Source organism: Bombina bombina, chromosome 2, assembly GCF_027579735.1.
Source record: "Bombina bombina isolate aBomBom1 chromosome 2, aBomBom1.pri, whole genome shotgun sequence".
Classification (NCBI taxonomy): Eukaryota; Metazoa; Chordata; class Amphibia; order Anura; family Bombinatoridae; genus Bombina; species Bombina bombina.
The window spans coordinates 1,114,798,736-1,114,822,797 of NC_069500.1; the positions used below are offsets into that span (position 1 = coordinate 1,114,798,736).

General features: G+C 34.6%; 1 protein-coding gene across 1 annotated transcript in view; it reads left to right on the forward strand.

The window, feature by feature from the left end:
• Nucleotides 1-492: 492 nt before the first annotated feature.
• The window catches only part of GUCY1A1 (guanylate cyclase 1 soluble subunit alpha 1), a 127,190-nt gene continuing 103,620 nt past the window's right edge, over nt 493-24,062 (forward strand). Inside the window, exons 1-2 of the mRNA XM_053703766.1 lie at nt 493-881; nt 12,127-12,188. Coding sequence (XP_053559741.1) covers nt 624-881; nt 12,127-12,188 — 320 coding nt within the window. The 5' untranslated portion in view covers nt 493-623. The remainder of the gene's footprint in view (nt 882-12,126; nt 12,189-24,062) is intronic.

Genomic DNA, 24,062 nt, shown 5'->3' on the forward strand with positions numbered 1-24,062 from the left:
TCATGTACCTTAGATGCTTTTTATGGAAATCCCAAGGAAAATGAACTATAAATTAATTTCTCATAAAAAAATTAGTTTGCCCACTTTTCCTGTAATTTAATGGGGCATTCTATATTGCTGTATTTATATATACAATATTATAAAGAATCAGAAGTGTTTTTTTAATAAAAATGCATGTACTTATCTAATTTGGGTAATCAGTCTGAGGATCTAAAAGAGTAAATTCATTGCACTGGCTTTGTTTGCTATTGTATATACAATTATATAGAACTAATAAGTTTAGCAGATTTGGTGAGTCCATGTTAAATGAGTGTGGCTCCGGCAGAAACAAGCAGCTCACAGAGAGAGAGAGAGGGATGCTGGCTGTGCTGGGGATACAAAGGGATGTAATCAAGTCAAATACAAGTGCAGGAGGGGGTCTGTTCCTGATGCAGCGTGCGCTCTGGTGCCTCCTCTGTGTCTGAGCTGCCTCCCGCCCCTGTGACTCCAGCAGGCAGTCAGTACACAGCTTTCCCATAGCTATTGCTGGAGTGTTAGACATCTGGGCAGTTGTTGATCACAGTCAGCACCTGAGGACCAGGAAGCTGTTACAGATTCTCATGAGCTGACACACTGTAGCCAACATGTTCTGCACCAAGCTGAAGGATCTAAAGATAACGGGGGAATGTCCTTTCTCCATGCTAACAAAAAGCCAGGGCTCGGAGGAGTGCGATGAAGAAGTGTCCGGCAATGGTGCAACTGCGGGACCTGTGTGCACAGAGGAGCCTGAGCTTGGTACCGCAGGATTAAGGAAGGAAGATGCCCCGCAAAGGAAGACCAGTAGGAGCAGGGTGTATCTGCATACTTTGGCAGAAAGCATCCGCAAGTTAATCTTCCCGGAGGTAAATTACACTTCAAAATGTATCATTTATAACATCAGTTTCACTTTTAAAATGTTATTCATCTTAGATACGGTGTTATTGAAACAAAAAAATCAGCAAAACATGTTAATTGTTTATGCTTATGCAAATACAGCTCATATAACTGCAGAATCACATTTGTCTTGCAGAAAATAGCACAGCCCTGGGCTATCATTATGCTACAACTTATTGTAAATAGCAACCGGGTGAAAAGTGCTTTATGACAAAAAAAATGATTTTACACGAATTATGTTTATTTGATTTAATCTCTGTTGGTTGCATGCAGCATATTTTATTTGTAGACTGACAATTTGCATATGGCTTTTAAAAGATGTCAGGTATTAAAGAGACAAAACCAGAGCTGTCTAAACCTGTCCTAGCCAGACTGCAATATAAAGTGTTCAGTTTCTCAGCCATGTTAATTGTTTTATATGCTTCTTCAGCTCATGTATCTGTTTATTTCTGTCTGCAGATTTCATACCCACTAGCTACTAAATCAGCTTGTTTGCATAACCCCCAGTTCACTGCCTCTCTCAGCTGTTGCTGAATAATGCTCCTTTCTAGCTTCAAAACCACACAGATCAGCTAGATGTACCACTGATTTGTAAAGATAACTTGCAATATTCTGGGGAACTAATTGTGTTCTGTTACAGTTTATTGAGTTTTTGCAATTATCAAATTTAAAATGTAAAACTCAATCTGTTTATTATTATTATTATTATTATTATTATTATTATTATTATTATTATTATTAGTAGTAGTAGTATATGTCTCCCAGTTTGTCTCATATAACTGTTTTCCGTTTATTGTTTAGTTGTTGTTTTTTTTTTTTTACTTATTAAAGTTATGGGTGATAATTAAAATGCTGAATCAATTTAATGATTCGATTTTATTAAAAACTCATTGTGGTACATGTACTGCACAACATCATTTACATTTAGGAATACAAAATGTGCTTGGTTTTATGGCTTTCTTAATTTCTGCAGTTCCCAAGCTGTTATATGATTGCATGTCACCCTGTGTGTTAGACTTAGAAACAATCATTTATCTTTGTTATCTATACACCAAAAAAAACAACAACATATTATTATCATAATAAATATAACTGCAATATGATTGCAGTTCTTATCTTAAAAAAGTAGTAAACTTATAGATACAACTATTATTATTATTATTATTATTATTATTTGTATAGCACCACAAACTTCAGTTCTAACCATTTAAAAATAAACTAAACATCTGTTGTTAGTGTTCCTTAGAAAACACACATTGGTTGGAATATACATACTATTGCACCAAACTGTTACCTTGCTCCAAGCCATAAAGGCCAAATATGAACTTCTGAAACCTGTTTCTTTTACCCTCAAAAACTCACAAATTGTATTGGAAAAATGTCTGTAGATAATGCGATCAAAGATATAAAATTATACAATAACTTTTACATACCAGTTCACATTTTTTTTTCTACTACAAATTATTTTTTTTGTGTGTTTATGATCTTGTTTTTCAATATCAGCTATAACATCTAAAGCACTTCTGTGTTGTGTCATGTTTGGATAGGCTGTATAAAAGAAAACAAAAACATTATGAGAGATATTTAATATTAAATCACACAATTATTTTCTTGTCTGCAATTATACTGGCAATACAGTAATTTGTCATATGATGGTTCAGATAAATACAAGTAGATGAACTCCATTGTGTATTCCTAGATTATTTCCCACAAGGTTTGTTATGTATTTTCATCCTTTACTTAGCAGTAAATACCAAAACATTTACCATAGCATACAGCCTGTTATATCTGAATACATTTTATTACAGCAGAAGATACCCTCAAATATTTCAGTCAAGACACATGAGAGAACTGACACCATTTTACATATTTAAGATAACTGCTGCAAGATGCCTACAGCTGTTTAATTATTTTTGCTGCTTTACTGCAGGAGCAATATTTTTACAGCATCTTATAAAAACAAGGACAGGAAATATGCTATCATTTCTCCCTTCCCTTGATCTCGCTCTATTGGACCATATTTCACAATTTGACTTTCTGTTTTAAGACAAAACTGATACAAGAAGCAGGAGTCTTGTGAAAAATGTTACACGCTGGCGCAATACTCCAGGTGTAATAAGCTTTGCTGCTTGAATGGTCTGAGATAATGTGTAGATAATGTGAGCATTCATCATATGATACATTTCCCCTGGCTTTCTGCATGAATTCAAGTTCTTATTTTAATTAGTTGTATATGCAGTTTGATCATTTTATGAGAAAGCTGACACCACAAGGCACTTAATGTTAATGTGAAATCACATGGTATTATTTAGGTAGGTATTTTTTATTAATTTACAGTTGCTAACTTGCTTATGCCTATAAACATCTCATTTTAATTTGTAGCTATATTTGGTTACAATTCATTTGAAAGGCAAAGATCACTGAATATTTTCTTTAAAATAATATTTCACAGTGCTTGGTACGTAGGTAAAGGCGCGCATGTGCACCCACATGCACACACAGACTCGCAATATCACACATACAGTACATTCTAATGATAGATTTTATGACAACCAACATTTAAAAAAAAAAAAGTGTTTTCTTCATAATAATATGTAAGCCATGTCAATACTATATTGAAGTTAATTAAAAGAAGAAAGAAAGAAAAGCAAAAACAACTTAAAGCAACCATCTTTTTATCCCTATGGGCATACTAAATATGGCAGAGTGGAAATGAGATTTATGAGAGAGAGAGAAACATGTAAAATATGTGAATATTTTTCCCTTCTTGAAATTTAAGGTGCTCGGTTTGTTTTTCATTGCACGCAGGGAACGGTTAATTCAATGGATCCTATCCTTTTAGTCTAAAACACTGCTGCAAACTACTTTCAAAATGGGCCTCTAAGGCAGTCTGCACAAGAAGTACACTATATATCCAAAAGTATATAGACACCTGACCATCACACCTATATGAGTTTGTTGGACATCCCATTCCAAAACCATGGGCATTAATATGGAGTTGCTCCCCCTTTGCAGCTATAGCAGCTATTGAGAGAAGGCTTTCCAAAAAACCTTGGAGTATGTGGGAATTTGTGCCCATTGAGACAAAATAGCATTTGTGTGGTCAGGCATTGAAGTTGGACGAAAAGATCTGGTTTGCAATCGACCTTCCGGTTCATCACAAAGGTGTTCCATGGATTTGAGGTCTTGGCTCTGTACAGGCCTCTGGAGTTCATCTGCACCAAACCTAACAAACCAGGTCATGGATTTCACTTTGTGCACAGGGGCACAGTCATGCTGGAACAGGAAAAGGCCTTCCCCAAACTGTTGCCACTAAGTTAGAATCACCCAATTGTTGAAAATGTCTTCATATTTTCTAGCATTAAGATGGCCCTTCACTGAAACAAAGTGGCCTAGCCTAAACTATTATCCCTCCTCAACTAAACTTTAAAGTGGACACTATGCATTCCAGTAACTAGCATTCTCCTGATATCTGCCAAATCAAGATTTTTCTATCAGACTGCCCAATAGTGAAGATTGACTCATCACGCCAGAGAACACATTTCCTCTACTCTAGAGTCTGCTCTTCACATCACTCTAGCCGACGCTTGTCATTGTGCATGTCGACATGAGGCTTGTGTACAGCTGCTCGGCCATGGACAGCCATTTCATGAAGCTCCCAAAGCACAGTTCTTGTTCATATTTTGCTTCCAGAGGCCATTGAAACTGTAGTGAGTGATGCAACAGATGATAGGCGATTTGTATGCCCTATGCAACCCTGGTTTCTGTGGACTACCAATTGTGGCTTGGCTGTTGTTGCTTTTACTTCACAATATATCACTTATAGTTGACAAGGCAGATCTAGTAGGCCAGAAATTTAATAAAGCAACTTGTGGCTAAGATGGCATTCTATGACAGTGCCATATTTAAAGGCTGCCAGTTTTTTTCTATTGAGATTTCATGGCTATGTGATGGATTTTTTTACACCTGTTAGCAATAGGCATGGCTGAAACACCTGAACTCAGTAATTAGTAGAGATGTCTATGTAGTTTTGACCATATAATGTAGCCTATAATAGAGATACACAATATAGGCTTATGTATCTACTGTGTAAGTGTAAGTTTACCAACACATGAAAAACTACACAAGGTAGAAAAGCTATAGCAAAACAATAAGAGAGAGACCACTTCAAAATATTTAGGAGTATATTGTAAGGAATCCCCAGCAGGAAATGACATAAGCAGGAGGGTTTTTCCACTAGGTAACCATATCAAGTAATGCACTTAATAGGTTGCAGTTCCGCCTTAGTTAAATAAAGGAAGGCTTAGTTTTAACATTACATTGTTCACTGCATTTCTCCCAATCTCTTGGAACATGATAATTTCTATATTTTGGAAGCTTTACAGATACTTTGTTGCTTTCATATATTTATTGAAAGTACAGTTGCCTTTGGGTACCAGTTTCCTGTGGATTATGCACTATGGTTTGTGCTCTTCTCTCTTTGCTATTTTTTATTTATTTTTACTGACTCATGAATCTAAATCTCAGTTGTAAAGAAACAGTAAGGCAATTGCATAATATTTACTTACTCCAATATTGCTGTTTCCGAGGTACTCCTGAAATGTAATTTTATTTATGGAATAAAAATTAGCAATATTTTTGAGCTAATTAGAATCCATACTGCTCACGCTTTTAATGAAAGTATATAAAAAATGTTCAGTCTTACACAAATTAATTTTGTGTTCAGGTACTTCTGAATCAGTAACACTGAACTAAGACAATATTATGTAACGTTCTTCAATACATTATTTGCTGTCCTTTTATCACTGCAGTTACACAAAGACAATTTTGGATACTTACAAAAAGCTTAAAGGGATTGTCTAGTCAAAATTAAACTTTTAAGAATCAGATAGAGCAAGCAATTTTAAGCAACTTTTAAATTTACTCCTATTATCAATCTTTTTTCTCTTGCTATCATTATTTGAAAAATCAAGAATGAAAGCATAGGAGCAGGCCCATTTTTGGACAGCACCTGGGTAGCATTTTCTGATTGGTGTCTAAATGTATCCACAAATCACCAAGCATAAACGGGCCGGCTCTTAAGCTTACATTCAAATAAAGATACCAAGAGAACAAAGAAAAATTTATAATAGAAGTAAATTAGAAAGTTGCTTAACATTTCATCCTCTATCTGAATCATGAAAGTTTAATTTTGACCAGACTATTCCTTTAAGCAAAATATCTTAATATCCCAGAAAAAAATGTGCGTTGGGGTAAATAGTAATTTTTAAAGTTTAAACGGCTCTGTTAAACAAAGAATAACTGTTCCATTTTTTTAAAATAACTTTTTATTTATTGTGAAAGTCGCCTGAACACACACTAGACTGCTAGACATATGGGCACATTCCTGCCAAGCTCCAAGGCACCCTCGGAAAAACATAAAAAAATCTAAGAAGGACAATATAGGTACATTAAAATGTGTGGATGATTAATAGTGACAGGGATAAGGCTGAGGTACTAGACCAGTTCTTTTCTTCAGCATACACAAGAGAGGAACCAATGGAGGATACTTTGAAACAAAATAGAACATGTCAGCACATACCATTAACTGGGTTATGTAAAGAGGATATCAGAAAAATCTTGATAATATTAAGGTAAATAAAACTCCAGGCCCAGATGGAATTCACCCAAGGGTGGTAAGGGAATTTAGCACTGTTATAGACAAACCTCTACTCTTAATTTTTCAAGACTCATTATCCTCAAGCTTGGTCCCCCAGGATTCATGTAAAGCTGATGTGGTGCCACTCTTCAAAAAGGGAAGCAGGGATGATCCAGGAAGCTATAGACCAGTTAGTCTGACATCAATAGTGGGGAAGATATTTGAAGGGATTATAAGGGATTATATTGATGAGCATATTCGTGTAAACAAGATTATGAGTTCAAATCAGCATGGTTTTATGAGAAATAGATCATGTCAAACTAATATAATTAGATTATATAGGACGTAAGTAAAAATATAGATAAAGGTGAATCAGTTAATGTGATATACTTAGATTTTGCAAAGGCATTTGATACAGTGCCACATGAGAGATTAATGCACAGAATGAAGGGACTGGGTATAGCTGAAAATGTTAGCTCATGAATAAATAACTGGATAAAAGATAGGGAGCAATGAGTAGTAGTGAATGGATCATACTCAGATTGGACAAAGATAATCAGTGGAGTCCCCCAGGGATCAGTACTGGGCCCTGTTCTTTTTAATATTTTTATAAATAACTTGGAGCAAGGATCACATAGAGACATCTCTAATTTTGCAGATGATACTAAGTTAAGTAAGGTCATTAGGTCAGAGCAGAATGAACTTTGGTTACAAAGGGATCTGCAAAAATTAGAAGTATGAGCAGGTAAATGGAAAATGAGATTTAATACAGGAAAATGCAAGGATCTACATTTTGGAAGTAAAAATAAGCAGGCAATTTATTATTTAAATTGGACAAAACTTAGCTAAAGAGAGGAGCGAAGTGATTTGGGAGTACTAATAGATAACAAGCTAAAGATGGGTGCATAATGCAGGGCAGCAGCTTCAAAAGCTAATAAGATACTAGCATGTATTAAAAGAGGCATTGATTCAAGGGAGGAAAGCATAATTCTGTCACTATATAAATCCCTGGTAAGACCTCACCTTGAGTATGGAGTGCAGTTCTGTGGACCGATCGCAAAAAAAGATACTGCAGAACTATAAAAAGTTTAGAGAAGGGCCACAAAGCTATTAAGGGAAATGGATAATTTAAGCTATGAGGAGAGGCTATCCAAACTGGGTCTGTTTAAAATTGTGGAACTCATTAACAAAGGAGGTAATTAATGCTAATACCCTAGATACACTTAAAACTTGTTTGGATACATTTCTGTCTAGAAACAAAATTCATGGATATGATTGCTTGTATTAAATGGGTCACCTTTTAGTGGGATTATTTAATCTTAACTGGAGCTTTTTGTGAGTATTTTATATTTGTATAGGTTGAACTCGATGGACTTCAGTCTTTTTTCAACCTCATCTACTATGTTACTATGTTACGTATCCTCAAGCCAGCTGTTGCAGAGAGTCTGATTGTAGTTGTTGATTGGAGGATGCACACATTTACTTTTCTGGACACAGTACAGCTTTGCCTATGTGTTTTGCTCCTGTGGATGAAACAGAATTGAATAATAGAATTTAGATGTTATTGGCTGAGAGAAATAGACCTGTTCAGAGGATTAGTCCCATTTTTCTGAATCTATTGTTTTTCATCCAAACACATAGGAGACAATTTGGATTAAAGGGCCACTGAAGTCAAAATAAAGTTTCAAGATTCAGATAAATTATGCAATTAAACAAACAAAAAAAAATATACTTCCAATATACTTCTCTTATAAAAACGTGTGCATTCTTTTAATATGCATAACTTTTGAGGTGCCAGCTCATACTAAGCATGTGCAAAAGTATGCAGCATATACGTACATGCATTCTGTGATTGGCTGACGGCTGTCACATAATACAAGGGGAGGGAATATTGGATTAACTTTGAAATTCTATTCCTCATTTCAAATTCAAAGTAAGTGCTATTGTATTGTGTTTATATTGTGTATTTTTACTAAATTCTATTGTATTTAGTGGTCCTTTAAACATTTTTCTTTAAACCTGTTGGAAAAACAATAGTAAACTCAGTTTTTTTATACTGCAAGGTTGGTGATAAGTAGATTCAGCAATAGTTTATGTGAGTCCTGATTGAATCAAGGACCAAAGCTATGGTAGACTAGAAATCATTGACTTCGGAATGAATTAAAGTGTTTTTTCCCCTAAAATAACCTAAGATAAAAACTTTTCATATTAGCTTAGTGAAAAATAATATATCCTAATGTACGTGGTTAAAATGAGAAAACAACCTCATTTTTTGGTACAAAATTATTTTACATTGTTGCATAGATCCTTTGCTGTTTAGCTGCTGAGCCATTTCCAGCCATATACTAAGCTATTTTGGAGTTTTTAGATGCTGCTCACATTTAAGCCCCACTGTAGGTCATGTTTCAGTGAGAAACCCATACATATTATGTATTAGGTTTTTTTTTCCGCAGACCCTGCGGATTCACACTATACCATCATTTAATGTATCATGCCACTTGTTTGATTAAACAATGTTGTAAAAAATAGTTTGTGTGTTTTTTTTCTAATCTCTTATATAAAAAAGAGGAGTTACTCCTCATATAAAAAAGACCCTTTGGGCATATGTATAAAACTTTAATGTGCACATGGGGGCTAGTATGAGCCTCTACTTCAATAAATGCACATTTATACTTGCCAGGTGATCACTTGATATGTGTGTTTTAATCATTCGTGAAGATTTAAATGTGAAAGTAGGCGGTTGCTCACAGTGTTCGTCTCTTTTCGACGCCAGATTCCTTCTTCTCAAAGTGCAACACAGTGATATATTTGCCAATCCATTGTTACCACAGTGACCACTTGACTATAAAAACCTGTATTAGGCCTTTATTTTAAAGAGGGGCTTATCGGGGTCAAGGGGGTCTCTAGGCATTTTTGATGACCTGTTATAAGTGTCTTGAGAACCCTAGCCTGCAAATAAGACAGGGATGTGGGGAATTTATTTCTACTACTTATATGTGTTTTAAGATTATCCCCCCCAAGACATCAGAAATGTAGATCTTGGGGGTTTCTAAAACTAAAGGGAGCTGAGATTGTAGGTTTTTTAATATTATTATTATAATTATGCTCCCTAAAGTTATTTAAGCTGCCTTTCACTTTCTGGTTTCCGAGGCTTTGTGACATCACCATGCATGGGCATGGTAATGTCACCAGCATCCCTGGATTCCCTTGGCAATGGTGGTCAACTAGACCACCAGGGATTTGGGGGTACAACATGTGGTTGTCATCTGCGCTTTACACGTTGTCGTCAAGCGCAGTTAAGTTACTTAAAGGGACATTATATACTATTTTTTTCTTTGCATAAATGTTTTGTAGATGATCTATTTATATACCCCTTGAAGTTTTTTTTAAAAAAAAATGTTTAGTTTTGCTTATTTTTAAATAACATTGCTCTGATTTTCAGACTCCTAACCAAGCCCCAAAGTTTTATGTGAATACTGTCAGCTACCTTCTCCAGCTTGCTCCTGTTTGTGTAAAGGGTCTTTTCATATGCAAAAGAAGGGGGAGGGGGGAGTGTCTTATTTCCCACTTGCAGTGGGCTTTCCAGCTACCTTTTCAACAGAGCTAAACTGAAAGCTTCTAAATAAGTTTTTAAACAGTTTTATACTGGATTTTTATATCAGTACCTGTGCATCTTATTCTTTATAGTGGTGTCTATTACATGCAGTTATATGAAAATGAGTGTATACTGTCCCTTTAAAGGGACATGAAAGTGCACTATTGCTTGCCTATATAAATGCATATAATCCCCCTTGCAGATATGTTTGTCTGGTAACAATTTGTAAACTTCATCTGATATTGTTTTCATGGTTTTGTGTGTTCTAACCCCTAATTTGATTCTACTGTTAAAACCCCTCAGCTGTGAAAAAAATGATTTTTACTATTAATGAAAAATGCTAATGTGTTTTCTTTTAAGTTATTAATGTTGGAAATGAAAAATTAAATGCAGATGATTAATAACACATATAATGGTCATTTTGCAGGTTTAGCAATTACATTATAGGTGTATGAATTGATCCCTTTGAACAGAGTGTAATATTGCTAACAATTGACATGTGTGCAATTTACGTGTTCTAAAATCATAGGGGTATTAAGAAATTTGAACAGGGGCATTGTGGGTATAGTGGGCATGTGTGTTCGAAAAGTTATCTATGTTGATAATAGTGTAAAAATGCTTATATACAGTATTTTTTAATGGTAATTGATAGAGGAGAAAGTGTTTCTGACATGGCTTAGAGTCAAGAAAATAATAGCTATAACTTCTTCACTTGAAAATAGTGGAAGTCAGAAAGTTCTCACATAACCCCTCATCAGAGCTCCAAGTTGTGAGATTTGCCCCAATGATTTTTTTTTAATGAAATTAAAAATAGTTCAGTGAGAACCTTCAATGCTTTGTAACAGTGACACAAGAGTGCAACACAAGTTGCTAAACAATTGTACCTTTTAAAATCTCTAGAACACACCCAAACCCACTGGTAACACCACAAATTTTGTATACATCTATAAGATTGTGAAGACAAATGAACAAGTTATTTTGCAAGGGTGTTTGTTTTTCCATGATGCTATCGGCTCTTCTTCAGTGTGCGAGATAACATGTAATGGGCATCTCATGCTACCATAGATGTTACTGGCAGGAACAGCATTGAAATTCTGGAAAAGACAGGTGAAGTTATAAAAGCAAATCATTTTGAACTTGATTTCACCTTTACAACAAGGTTCCTATGCATTATTAAACATACATTTTTAGTTTTTGTTACTTTTTCTTGGGGCCACAAAAGCTATGGCACACGCTCTTAGATTTATAAAATCTAGTGTAGAGGGCCACATGTGGCCCTTGAGTTGCCATTTCATCATCACTGTTCTAATGTATTAGCGCATTTTCTTATTGCAATTTTATTTCCCTGTAAAGAGACAGTTTACCCAAAAACTTTCTCTCCTTAAATTTGTTCCCAATGATCCATTTTACCTGATGGAGTGTATTAAATTGTTTACAAATAGCACCTTAGCCTTTATATCGGCATGTGGAATAGCTGATTTAGCCTGTAGTATCACTACCTATACTGAAAATTTCTATACCTTGGTATAGGTTGTTGATAAGCTATGTAAACATAACCAGCACAGATGGAGGTGGAAGAGCTAAAGCTCTAAAATGTTCATTTTCAAATGTTATTTCTATGTACTGTACAGAGACAGAGATAAGAAAGGGAAGCTTTTGAGTGAAAAGATAACGAGATCTGATCGCACTGCATGCTTAGCGTATATTGATTTGCTGTGGTTTCAAAGAGCAAATCCATTTATTTCATTTGCAAAAAGAAGCATAAATGAGCATTTTCTAATACATTTTATACTCTGCAGCTGGTATAACAAGTCATGGGGAACACATTCAGGGGAAAACAATTTTCCAGTGAACTGCCCCTTTAACAAAGGAGGAATTATATACCTGTAATATAAATATTTAGTTTGATTATATGTTTGCACATCCTTTCCTTGGTGGCATAATGAAAATTGGTTTTTTAATGTTTTTTTTTATGTTGCAGTTTGATAGGCTGAATCTAGCTCTTCAAAGAACAATTGCAAGACATAAACCAAAAAGTAACAGGTAAGAAAGTAATTTCTGATCCTTTTTTTACAGATGCAATAAAAAGTGTAGAATTACTTTGTACTTAAAGTCAAGAGATACATGCTAGGGTATGCATTAGAAGAATCTGAGTTTTGGCATTCTTAACTGCATTGTATAAGAGAGGAACAGATAAGCTCTTCAGCACATCCAAACTATCTTGCACAGTGTTTCCTATTATATGGTCAGGATAAAAATAGATTTGCGTAAGCCCTCCTAATGCTTCCACCATTGACCCGTCTTTCAAAACCATCTATGCTAACACTAAGCATATTAAAATCATTCACACATGATAAGCACTACAGTTGACAGCAGCCTACAATGAAAGCTAAAAAAAAGACAAAATATATGTATTTATACTATCTGAAAATAATGTAAGGTAAATGTTATTTATACTAAATATTTTTTTTCTATAAGAATTTAAGAACAATAAAAACTATTTCATTTTTAGTATTTGTATTATAAATTATTTTTTTTAGACATGTTCATCAAAAAGAAATGTCATTCATCAGCCTATCAGACTAAGACATATTAGTATTTGATTGCAATATATCTTGAAAATAATGTTAATTCAGTGAAGACAACATTTTGACACGACAAGATTCAGTGTAAAGAGCCTCAGTACTTGTATTAAAAAGCTTAACTCAAGATTGCCAGTGAATACGAGGTTGCTGGACTGTGATGGGAATTCAGGTTTTAATTAAGCTGTGAAGGGAAAGCAAATTATATACGGCAACAAGTTTCCAGAACATGCAAAATAGATGCTGTTACAGGAAACTAAAATATTGTATTCATTACAAGTCATCAAATACTGTTGAGTAGAAAATGTGTATCCAAGATCCTAATATTTTGTATTAGTTATTTGTTTTAAAGATGACAGTGAGATATGCTAAGGTGCATGACATACAATAAAAAAATAACATTCTAATTTGGCTAATTTCTAAGATCTGTCCTTTAATGGTTGCAGGAGAATTTGGGTGTTTTTGCTTGAGCACAGGTGAATCACGTAGTCCGTGTCAATTAATATGATTCAAAGCAAACAATTAGCCATTGTCTTTTTCAGTCACTCAAGGACAAAGGGCCTGCTTTCTAATGCTTTCAGCTCATGTTTTCTAAAAAAAAAAAAAACAACAATTTACAAGGCAATTTTTGTCATTAATAACTGTGTATCTTTCTAAGAGACATAAGCTACACTTCTTTATGTAAATGTCAAACATATACATTACTGTATAGTGCTCAATTCCAGATAATTTAATTACTTTCTATGGGAAGCAGGTTGCCATTTGCTGGGAGTTTCAGCCCTTTTTTTTAGATAATTAAAGGTCTTAGCTCTGTCTTTCATCTATCTATCTATCTATCTATCTATCTATGTATCTATCTATCTATCATCTATCTATCTATCTATCTATCTATCTACCTACCTATCTATGTATCTATCTATCTATCTATCTATCTATCATCTATCTATCTATATATCTATCTACCTACCTACCTACCTACCTACCTATCTATGTATCTATCTATCTATCTATCTATCTATCTATCTATCTATCTATCATCTATCTATCTATCTATCTATCTATCTATCTATCTATCTATGTATCTATCTATCTATCTATCTATCTACCTACCTACCTACCTATCTATGTATCTATCTATCTATCTATTTATCTATCTACCTATCTATCTATGCAGACATACACATACTACTATTTTAATAGTAAATCGATAACATAAAGCAACCTTTCTGGCTAAAAAAACCTCCATGTGCTTAAGTTTTATGTTGGGTGTATGTAACTAATTGTCTCTAGAAAAGGTTTAGAAGCTGTTATACAGAAAGAGTGCACATTCATATATGGTGAGGATTTTCCGCTTACAGTAGTAAAACTTTCTTCTCTACAAAAAACTTTCGGTGCAATTTTAAATACATGTAAGGACATTGCAGACAGTGGTTCTACTACAGATGCTAAAAAATAAAGAGTACAACATATTTCTAGAAGTCACATTTATGACCATTAAATTGAGCATATTAAGAATTCACTAGCATGAAGAGTAATCATACAGACACTTTTTGATCATTATATTGTAATGTATGTGTTGTTTCATCACGTGCAGTACCTTGCTTAGGGCTAGATTACGAGTTGATTGATTGCTATTTTGTGCTCCTGCTTATGCGTTAAGTTTGCTAGATGGAGGCTTTTTGTGCATGGCGGGTTGTGCTTGTATTACGAGTTAAAAGTAAAACGTTTACGCACAAGCAAAACCCGATGTGCGCAAAAAAATTGAGTTTGCAAAGTCAAGATCGCATTAACGTATTTCCCCATAGACTTCAATGGAGCATGCAAACTGAGAAAAAAATAACACCTATAATCACGCTCTAACTTGATCGCGTTTATTCAATGTTCTTCACATACAAAACAATTTACTTTTTATTGTAAATATACAGTATATTTCTATATACCGTATATCTGTATATACCTATACCTGTATATCAATTCATATATATATATATATATATATATATATATATATATATATATATTGGTATAGACATCTATTTTACATTAACAGTATCAGATATATATAGAAATATATATTTAATAATAAAAAGTGTATTATGTACTTTTTTATGTGAAGAACATAGGAATTTAAAATATGCGTAACGGGCATTAGACTTCACCAATTAGGACTATTAAAGTCGGGTGAGCGCAGATGAAGAATTGCTATCTTCAATGCCATTATTGAAATATTAAATATAAACTATTAAAAAGTATTAATAAAAATTAATACAAATTATTATACATACTTTAAAAAAATGTGTGTATATATATATATATATATATATATATATATGTATATACAGTATATATATATTTATATATATATATATACAGAAAAAAGAAGATATATATATATATATATATATATATATATATATATATATATATATATATATATATATATAAAGAAAAAACAAACAAACATTAATTCAAGACTCAATGACACTTTACTGACATGTTACAAATGAGGAACGGGAGTTGGGAATGATTATTTCAGATAATATAAAACAATGTAATATTGCAGCAAGTAAGGCCAGTAGAATACTTGGTTGTATTGGTAGAGGTATTTGCAGCAGAAATAGTAAGATGTATTGTGTGCAGTTGTAGATGGCATACCTTCAGAAAGATATAAACACACTGGAATCTGTGCAAAGGAGGGCTACTAAAATGGTACATGGTCTAAAAAATAAAACTTACCAGGAAAGGTTTATCTATCTAAATATCTATAGCTTATAGGTGAAAATGGGAAAGAGGTGATATGATAGTAACTTTCAAGTATATAAAGGGACTTAGTAAAGCTGAGGCTGTGAGTATTTTTCATAAAAAGAAAAATTCAAGAACAAGGGGTCATGATCTAAAGCTGAAGGGTAGTAGATTCAGGAGTAATTTGAGGAAGCACTTCTTTACAAAAATGGTGATTGATTCATGGAATAAGCTTCCACAAGAGGTGGTAATGACAAACACTGTGGGGGACAATAAGAATGCCTGGGACAAGCATAAGGCTATTCTACACATTAACCAATGCCTGAGATAAGCATAAGGCTGTCCTACACACTAACTAATGCCTGGGATAAGCTTAAGGCTATCGTACACACTAACCAATGCCTGGGACAAACAAAAGGCTATCCTACACACTAACCAATGCTTGGGATAAGCTTAAGGCTATCCTACACACTAACCAATGCCTAGGATAAGCATAAGGCTATACTACACACTAACCAATGCCTGGGATAAGCATAAGATTATCCTACACACTAACCAATGCCTGGGATAATCATAAGGCATTCCTACACACTTACCAATGCATGGGATAAGCATAAGGCTATCCTACACACTAACCAATGCCTGGGATAAGCATAAGGCTATCCTACACACTAACCAATTCCTGGGATAAGCATAAGGTTATCCTACATGCTAACCAATGCCTGGAATAAGCATAAGACTATCCTACACACTAACCAATGCCTGAGATAAGCATAAGGTTATCCTACACACTAACCAATGCCTGGGATAAGGATAAGGCTATCCTACACACTAACCAATGCCTGGGATAAGCATAAGGCTATCCTACACACTAACCAATGCCTGGGATAAGAATAAGGCTATCCTATACACTAACCAATGCCTGGGATAAACAAAAGGCTATCACACACACTAACTAATGCCTGGGACAAGCTTAATGCTATCCTACATACTAACCAATGCCTGGGACAAGCATAAGGCTGTCCTATGAACTAGATAAGTTCATATTTTTAGGAAATATTGGGCAGAATAGTTGGGCCTATGGTTGTTATCTGCAGTCAAAATCTATATATATTCTATGGATTATTTAGAATATTTTACAGTTTGTAGAATAATTTAAAATTATTAATGCACGTTAAATTGATTGCGCTCAAGCAAACACATTTACTCTCAAATTGTAATACGCCTGCAGTTAGTCAGACACTTGTAATATAGCACTTAATAAGATAAACAACTTAGTTAAAATTTGCCTTTGTAAACTTCTTTGAAATACCTTGCTTTTTTTTTACAAAACTTCCTAGATAATTTTGCCAGACAAGAGAGCTTTAGAGAATTGACCCCTCAGAGAGTGATTGTTGTTTTACTGATTAACATGTTGGTATAAGTCTTACTGAAGGTATGTGTGTTCAAATAAAATGAGTATTACTAAAGTTATGATGATATTATTTAAAAAAATATTTTAATTATAAATGTGATGTTCATATATTGACTGTATAAAACAAATAAATTGCAATGTTAACATGGATGAATACAATGAATATGAAACGTTATGCCATTTTCAAATGCTATAATTATTAAGGGCCCGATTACAAGTGGAGCGATATTTAGCGCTTACGCTAGAGCACTAATTGCGCTAGAAGTAAACTTTTTGGGCTAGCTGGGTTGCATTAGTTTTATGAATTGAATTCACGTATTCACATATGACCAAAACCGACCGCGTATTCACATATGTGCTCTAACCCGACTGTGTATTCTTAGGTGCGCTAACCCTACATGAAAATATGAATATTTCACATTCCAATATTCTTCACATAGAAGAATATGTTCTATGTATTCATATATATATATATATATATATATATATATATATATAGAAGATGCAAAGAACAAATGGTACCTATTGAGTAAATTTAATCCCCACATTGATGAATTCAGTAAACCCCTTATCAATTCCTATAAAAGAGTTAAAAACATTAGAGATTTAGTGGTAAAATCAGACGTGGGTATTAACAGAAAAGAAACTATTAACTACTTGACTACTGCCAACAAAGGGTCATACCCATGCCTAAACTGTGCACAATGTAATTTGATGATAAAAGGGAAATTCATTTCACAAATTAATTACAACAAAAAGCAAGAGATAAAGGGTTTTTACACTTGCAATACAGATTATGTCATTTACATTCTTAAATGCCCATGTGGGCGGGGCTATGTGGGCGAGACTATAAATCCCATAAAAGATAGGATAAGTGCCCACAAATCATCAATTAGATGTAAAGATATGACCCTGCCAGTTTCATCACATTTTCTTTCAGTCGGACATTCTGTTAGCCAACTGAGATTTCAGGTAATCGACCATATTCCCAAACAAAGGAGAGGTGGCAACAGAGAGTTACTTTTTTAAAAAAAGGGAAGTATGGCGGATTCAACACCTTAAGACTCTGTATCCGAATGGTTTAAACAAAGATTATGATCTCCATTTGTTTTTATAATGATTTTAATGTAGTTTTATGTAAATGTCGCATTGGTGTAATCTTATGGTTATCTTTCCCTCAATAGGATACTATAATAATGTATATACTATGGAATTTGAAATATAGAAAAAATATTATGAAGAAATGTATTTATGAAACCTGACCAGTAGGGGGTACCATGAATTTCACAGGTATGAGAACCAATATGGTTAATTAAAGTTTATTTGCATACAGGTGATATAAAAGGAGGTGATTTACCATAATCCATAGCATGACTAAGGGTCTACATGACTCGAAACGTTGCTGTTTTTATCCTTATGTTGCTTAAATAAAGAATGGAAATTTTTTAAAGAAAAACAGTGCTGACGCAAGTTTTTGTTTTTTGCATCTATGTATATGAGGTTGGCAGGCCTCAGCTGCGTACGTGCACTTTCTTTTAAAAGAGAAAAAATACAAAATGTTCTTTCTTTGAAAAATGCAATAACAAAGGTGCTGAACTTACCTTATTGGATTAATATATATATATATATATATATATGGTATTTGGCACAATATATAACTATACACACACATATATATATATATATATATATATATATATATATATGATTGTATATAGGTATAGATATATACTGATATTTTCTAAAGTTAGAAAAAAAAGGCAGGCAAATTATCAGCCATTTTCATATTTGGTTGAAAACCTGGGATGGATAGTTTAGCCTTGTTTGCAGGAGTCAGGTTGGATATGCATATGGGTAACTCCCTCTCTGGTAGATGGTGAATGAAAGTATTACGTTAATGATATTTCCTATAGTATAGTATGTATGCTGTTTCTTTTATTTAAAGGGGCAGTGAACTATAAAATTGTTTTTCGATTATTGTATTTTCAATGACTTGTTATACCAGCGGAAGAGTATAAAATATTTGAGAAAATGCATTTTCAGGTTTATTTGTGTATATGAAGTAGCTGGATTTGTGCTTTGAAACCCAGGGCCGGTGCTAGGATTTTTGGCCACACAGGCGAGGATGCATTTTGTCGAACCCCCCCTTTCCATTACATACCATCTCATTGCTAGTTAAAGGGATATGAAACCCATTTTTTTAAGAACATGACATTTAAAGCAGCTTTCTAATTAACTCCTATTATCATTTTTTCTTCATTCTCTTGGTATCTGTATTTAAAAAGCCGGAATGTAAGCTTAGGAGCTAGCCTATTTTTGGTTCAGAACCTGGGTAATGCTTGCTGATTGGTGGCTAAATTCAAATCAAACAGTGGTGGTGCTGCATAACATATATATATAGCTTGGTCGGCTTCAGTTAGAGAGGGAAAAACACAAATTTGTTTTTCCCCCTTTGAATATATACTTTTTACTTCCAGCCATAGGTCACAATGCCATGGCACAATAAGCACCTATACCAACCAAAGGGATTAGAGCCAGACAATATTAACCACTACCTCATATATAATATGTCTCAAAAAGTACAATACGTGCCATAACTGTGATCCATCTACAGGGAGTGCAGAATTATTAGGCAAGTTGTATTTTTGAGGATTAATTTTATTATTGAACAACAACCATGTTCTCAATGAACCCAAAAAACTCATTAATATCAAAGCTGAATAGTTTTGGAAGTAGTTTTTAGTTTGTTTTTAGTTATAGCTATTTTAGGGGGATATCTGTGTGTGCAGGTGACTATTACTGTGCATAATTATTAGGCAACTTAACAAAAAACAAATATATACCCATTTCAATTATTTATTTTTACCAGTGAAACCAATATAACATCTCAACATTCACAAATATACATTTCTGACATTCAAAAACAAAACAAAAACAAATCAGTGACCAATATAGCCACCTTTCTTTGCAAGGACACTCAAAAGCCTGCCATCCATGGATTCTGTCAGTGTTTTGATCTGTTCACCATCAACATTGCGTGCAGCAGCAACCACAGCCTCCCAGACACTGTTCAGAGAGGTGTACTGTTTTCCCTCCTTGTAAATCTCACATTGGATGATGGACCACAGGTTCTCAATGGGGATCAGATCAGGTGAACAAGGAGGCCATGTCATTAGATTTTCTTCTTTTATACCCTTTCTTGCCAGCCACGCTGTGGAGTACTTGGACGCGTGTGATGGAGCATTGTCCTGCATGAAAATCATGTTTTTCTTGAAGGATGCAGACTTCTTCCTGTACCACTGCTTGAAGAAGGTGTCTTCCAGAAACTGGCAGTAGGACTGGGAGTTGAGCTTGACTCCATCCTCAACCCGAAAAAGCCCCACAAGCTCATCTTTGATGATACCAGCCCAAACCAGTACTCCACCTCCACCTTGCTGGCGTCTGAGTCGGACTGGAGCTCTCTGCCCTTTACCAATCCAGCCACGGGCCCATCCACCTGGCCCATCAAGACTCACTCTCATTTCATCAGTCTATAAAACCTTAGAAAAATCAGTCTTGAGATATTTCTTGGCCCAGTCTTGACGTTTCCGCTTGTGTGTCTTGTTCAGTGGTGGTCGTCTTTCAGCCTTTCTTACCTTGGCCATGTCTCTGAGTATTGCACACCTTGTGCTTTTGGGCACTCCAGTGATGTTGCAGCTCTGAAATATGGCCAAACTGGTGGCAAGTGGCATCTTGGCAGCTGCACACTTGACTTTTCTCAGTTCATGGGCAGTTATTTTGCGCCTTGGTTTTTCCACACGCTTCTTGCGACCCTGTTGACTATTTTGAATGAAACGCTTGATTGTTCGATGATCACGCTTCAGAAGCTTTGCAATTTTAAGAGTGCTGCATCCCTCTGCAAGATATCTCACTATTTTTGACTTTTCTGAGCCTGTCAAGTCCTTCTTTTGACCCATTTTGCCAAAGGAAAGGAAGTTGCCTAATAATTATGCACACCTGATATAGGGTGTTGATGTCATTAGACCACACCCCTTCTCATTACAGAGATGCACATCACCTAATATGCTTAATTGGTAGTAGGCTTTCGAGCCTATACAGCTTGGAGTAAGACAACATGCATAAAGAGGATGATGTGGTCAAAATACTCATTTGCCTAATAATTCTGCACTCCCTGTATATATTATTTATACTACACATTTTAAATATATACTTACACACACACATATATATATATATATATATATATATACACACACATACATAATATATATATATATACATATATATACACACTCTATACACACAGATATATGTGTGTGTGTGTATATATATATATATATAACAACATTTTAAATTAGGGGGAGATAAAAGGCGAGTTTAAAATCTTCCACTACGCACAAAATATAGAAAAAATAACTCATTGTGTAGTTCATTAACAAATCTAGACAGGCCCAGAGGCTTGTTTTCCCATATATATATATACATACACACACTCTATAGACACAAATATGTGTGTGTGTATATATATATATAAATATATATATATAAATATATATATACACATACACTCTATACACATCACATATACTATTTTAGATCTTAAGAGGCAGGCGGCAGCCAATGAGTTAAATGTTAGCTGACAGTGCCAGTAGTAGGACTGGAGGGAAATAAGACTCACTTGAACTTTAACCTAAAAGTGATGTGTAGTGCATTATATATGCGAGTTGTATTGGCAGCAGGAGAGCTACATACATCTTGCCCTGCACCCGACCCAACAACTACATGAGCCACAGACTCACCCCCCTCTCCCTCCCTTCTCTTACCTTAAACCTGCAGGATTCAGTAAACAAGTAAGGAGGGGGTGTAGTATGCTGCCACTACGCAGTAAATCTAGTTCAGATGATTCAGTGACAGACTCAGTGCGGGGTGCCCTCCGGTCACACACTTGTAACCCTTACCTTAAGTAAATAGTTAGCAAAAAGTGCAAAATACAGATAAAGACCCCTTTAATATGCTCTATCTATGTGTTTATAGTCGGTGCAAGTGCACCACTTAAAACATTATAATACCTATTGCTATGCAAAACGGGGGGTGCTGACTGTCTAGTTATATACATAGGAAAATGCAAAAGAGAAAGTTGACAGTACCTCAGCACTCAAACATTAGATCAATCTTGAAAAATATCAATATCTGCAGATTGACTGGGTAGATGCCCAGTCAAACAGCGCTTAGGGGCTCCTGTTTTGCGTGCACACTGCACGCCACTAACTAAACAAGCGTCTCTCTCTCTGCACTGAGCGTAGGATTGCAACCTCAGCCATGTTTTCCTGGACACTTATGAGTTATACATGCTGCAGGGTGTGCAGAGAGGAACATCAATAGTGCTGTTCAGTGTCACTATTTGTGTGCTGTCCAGGGTTCTAATTTGTGTTTCTACCTGCACACACTGCAGCATGTGTAACTCATAAGTGTCCAGGAAAAAATGGCTGAGGTGGCAACCCTAACTGTGCGTCCTGAGCCCACCGCCCGGTGTCCTAATGGGCGGGCCTACTGCCTGCCTGACACTTATTTAGCTCCAGTATCTTTAGCTCCCTAGGCCCTGCAGTCTGCAAAGTTAGAGCGGCAATACATTGATATTTAAAAAAAATATTTTTTTTGTATTGCCGCTCTATGTTTGCGTGCCCTCCCTGCTGGGCGCCCTAAGGCGAATGCCTAACCTGCCTTTATGCAAGCGCCGGGCCTGTTGAAACCACAGCCTATTACAATGGGTTGAACTTAAAGGTAATATCCGATCTCATTAAGTTATAACTTTGTATACACACACTTGCTTCCTTATCTTATATTTGTCTGGAACATCAAAGCTCAATAAATAGAGAGAACAAAGGAAAATTATCATTTTATTGCTTAACTATCCTGCACCCCACTGAGAGTGTAACTTCGTCTGCTGACTGTGTTTACTTAGGCTTGTCAATAGCCTATACTTCAGTATCAAAACTTTCAGTATAGGTGGCTATAACACAGGCTAAATCAGCTTTTTCAAATGCTTAAATAGGAGTAAAGGAGCTACTTGTAAACAATTTAATACACTCTAGCAGGTAAAATGGATCATTGGGAATAATTTAAAGGGAAGAACATTTTTGGGTGAACTATCCCTTTAATGGTTATTTTGCAAAAACTATTCAGTAATTACATTCAAAACACCACTGGGCATCACCCTTTTATTACCTTAAATGTTCCATGATTGGTTGTCTGCAATTGTTAACAAGAGGTTATATAATTTGCAAACAAAATTGTTACTTTTGTACTGTTTACATGTTAGTCTTAGTTTATCATTTCTCTGGTGGCGGACACATTTTTTGCATTTCCTGGAGGAGTAAGATCTCCTAGACTTTCTATTGAGAAGCACTTCTCTAGAGTTTCTTGATTAAACACACTAGTTCTGAGGGTTAATCAGAAGTCCTAATAATGTAATTACATATGCCGGGTTTTTAGATACTTCTTTCATTTACTGCTCTCACACTAATGCAAACAAAATTACCACAAGAAACAGAAAATAATCATTACAACAGAAGCAAAAAAAGATATGCTGTATTCATAACTATTAGATGGCTATGTTGATTAAAAAATTATAATAATTTCAGTGACTGAATAAAACATTTATTATTTTGGAAAAAATATATATTGCTTGGCTTGTGAATTTTTTTATACAAAAAATATTTTATTATTAAGTATAATATTATTATTAGTATTAATATTATGGTTATAATTATTATTATTTTTATTATTATTGATACTATTATTATTATTATTATTATTATTTTATGTATTTTTTTAATTTTTTTAAGAAAATAAGTTCTCGGAATTATTGAAAGAACAGCAATTTGTTTAAAGAGAATTATAAACTAACTTGAGATATATACTGTTTTTTATGTTAAATGTGTTTTGGTTCTATTAACTGTTGATAGTGAAGAAAATAAAACAGCTCACTAGTATCATTGTGTTCATGCAGATGAGTTTTGTTCAGTATATATAATGACCATGCCTATTCTGTTGAATGACGTTTTGTATTCTTTGCATAAAAGTGTAAAGTTGTGCTGGCACTTGACATTGTATCAGCTTTGACATAATGGATGAACAATGCAATGCTTTAAAAGGACATGAATGAAAAATATAGCTTGC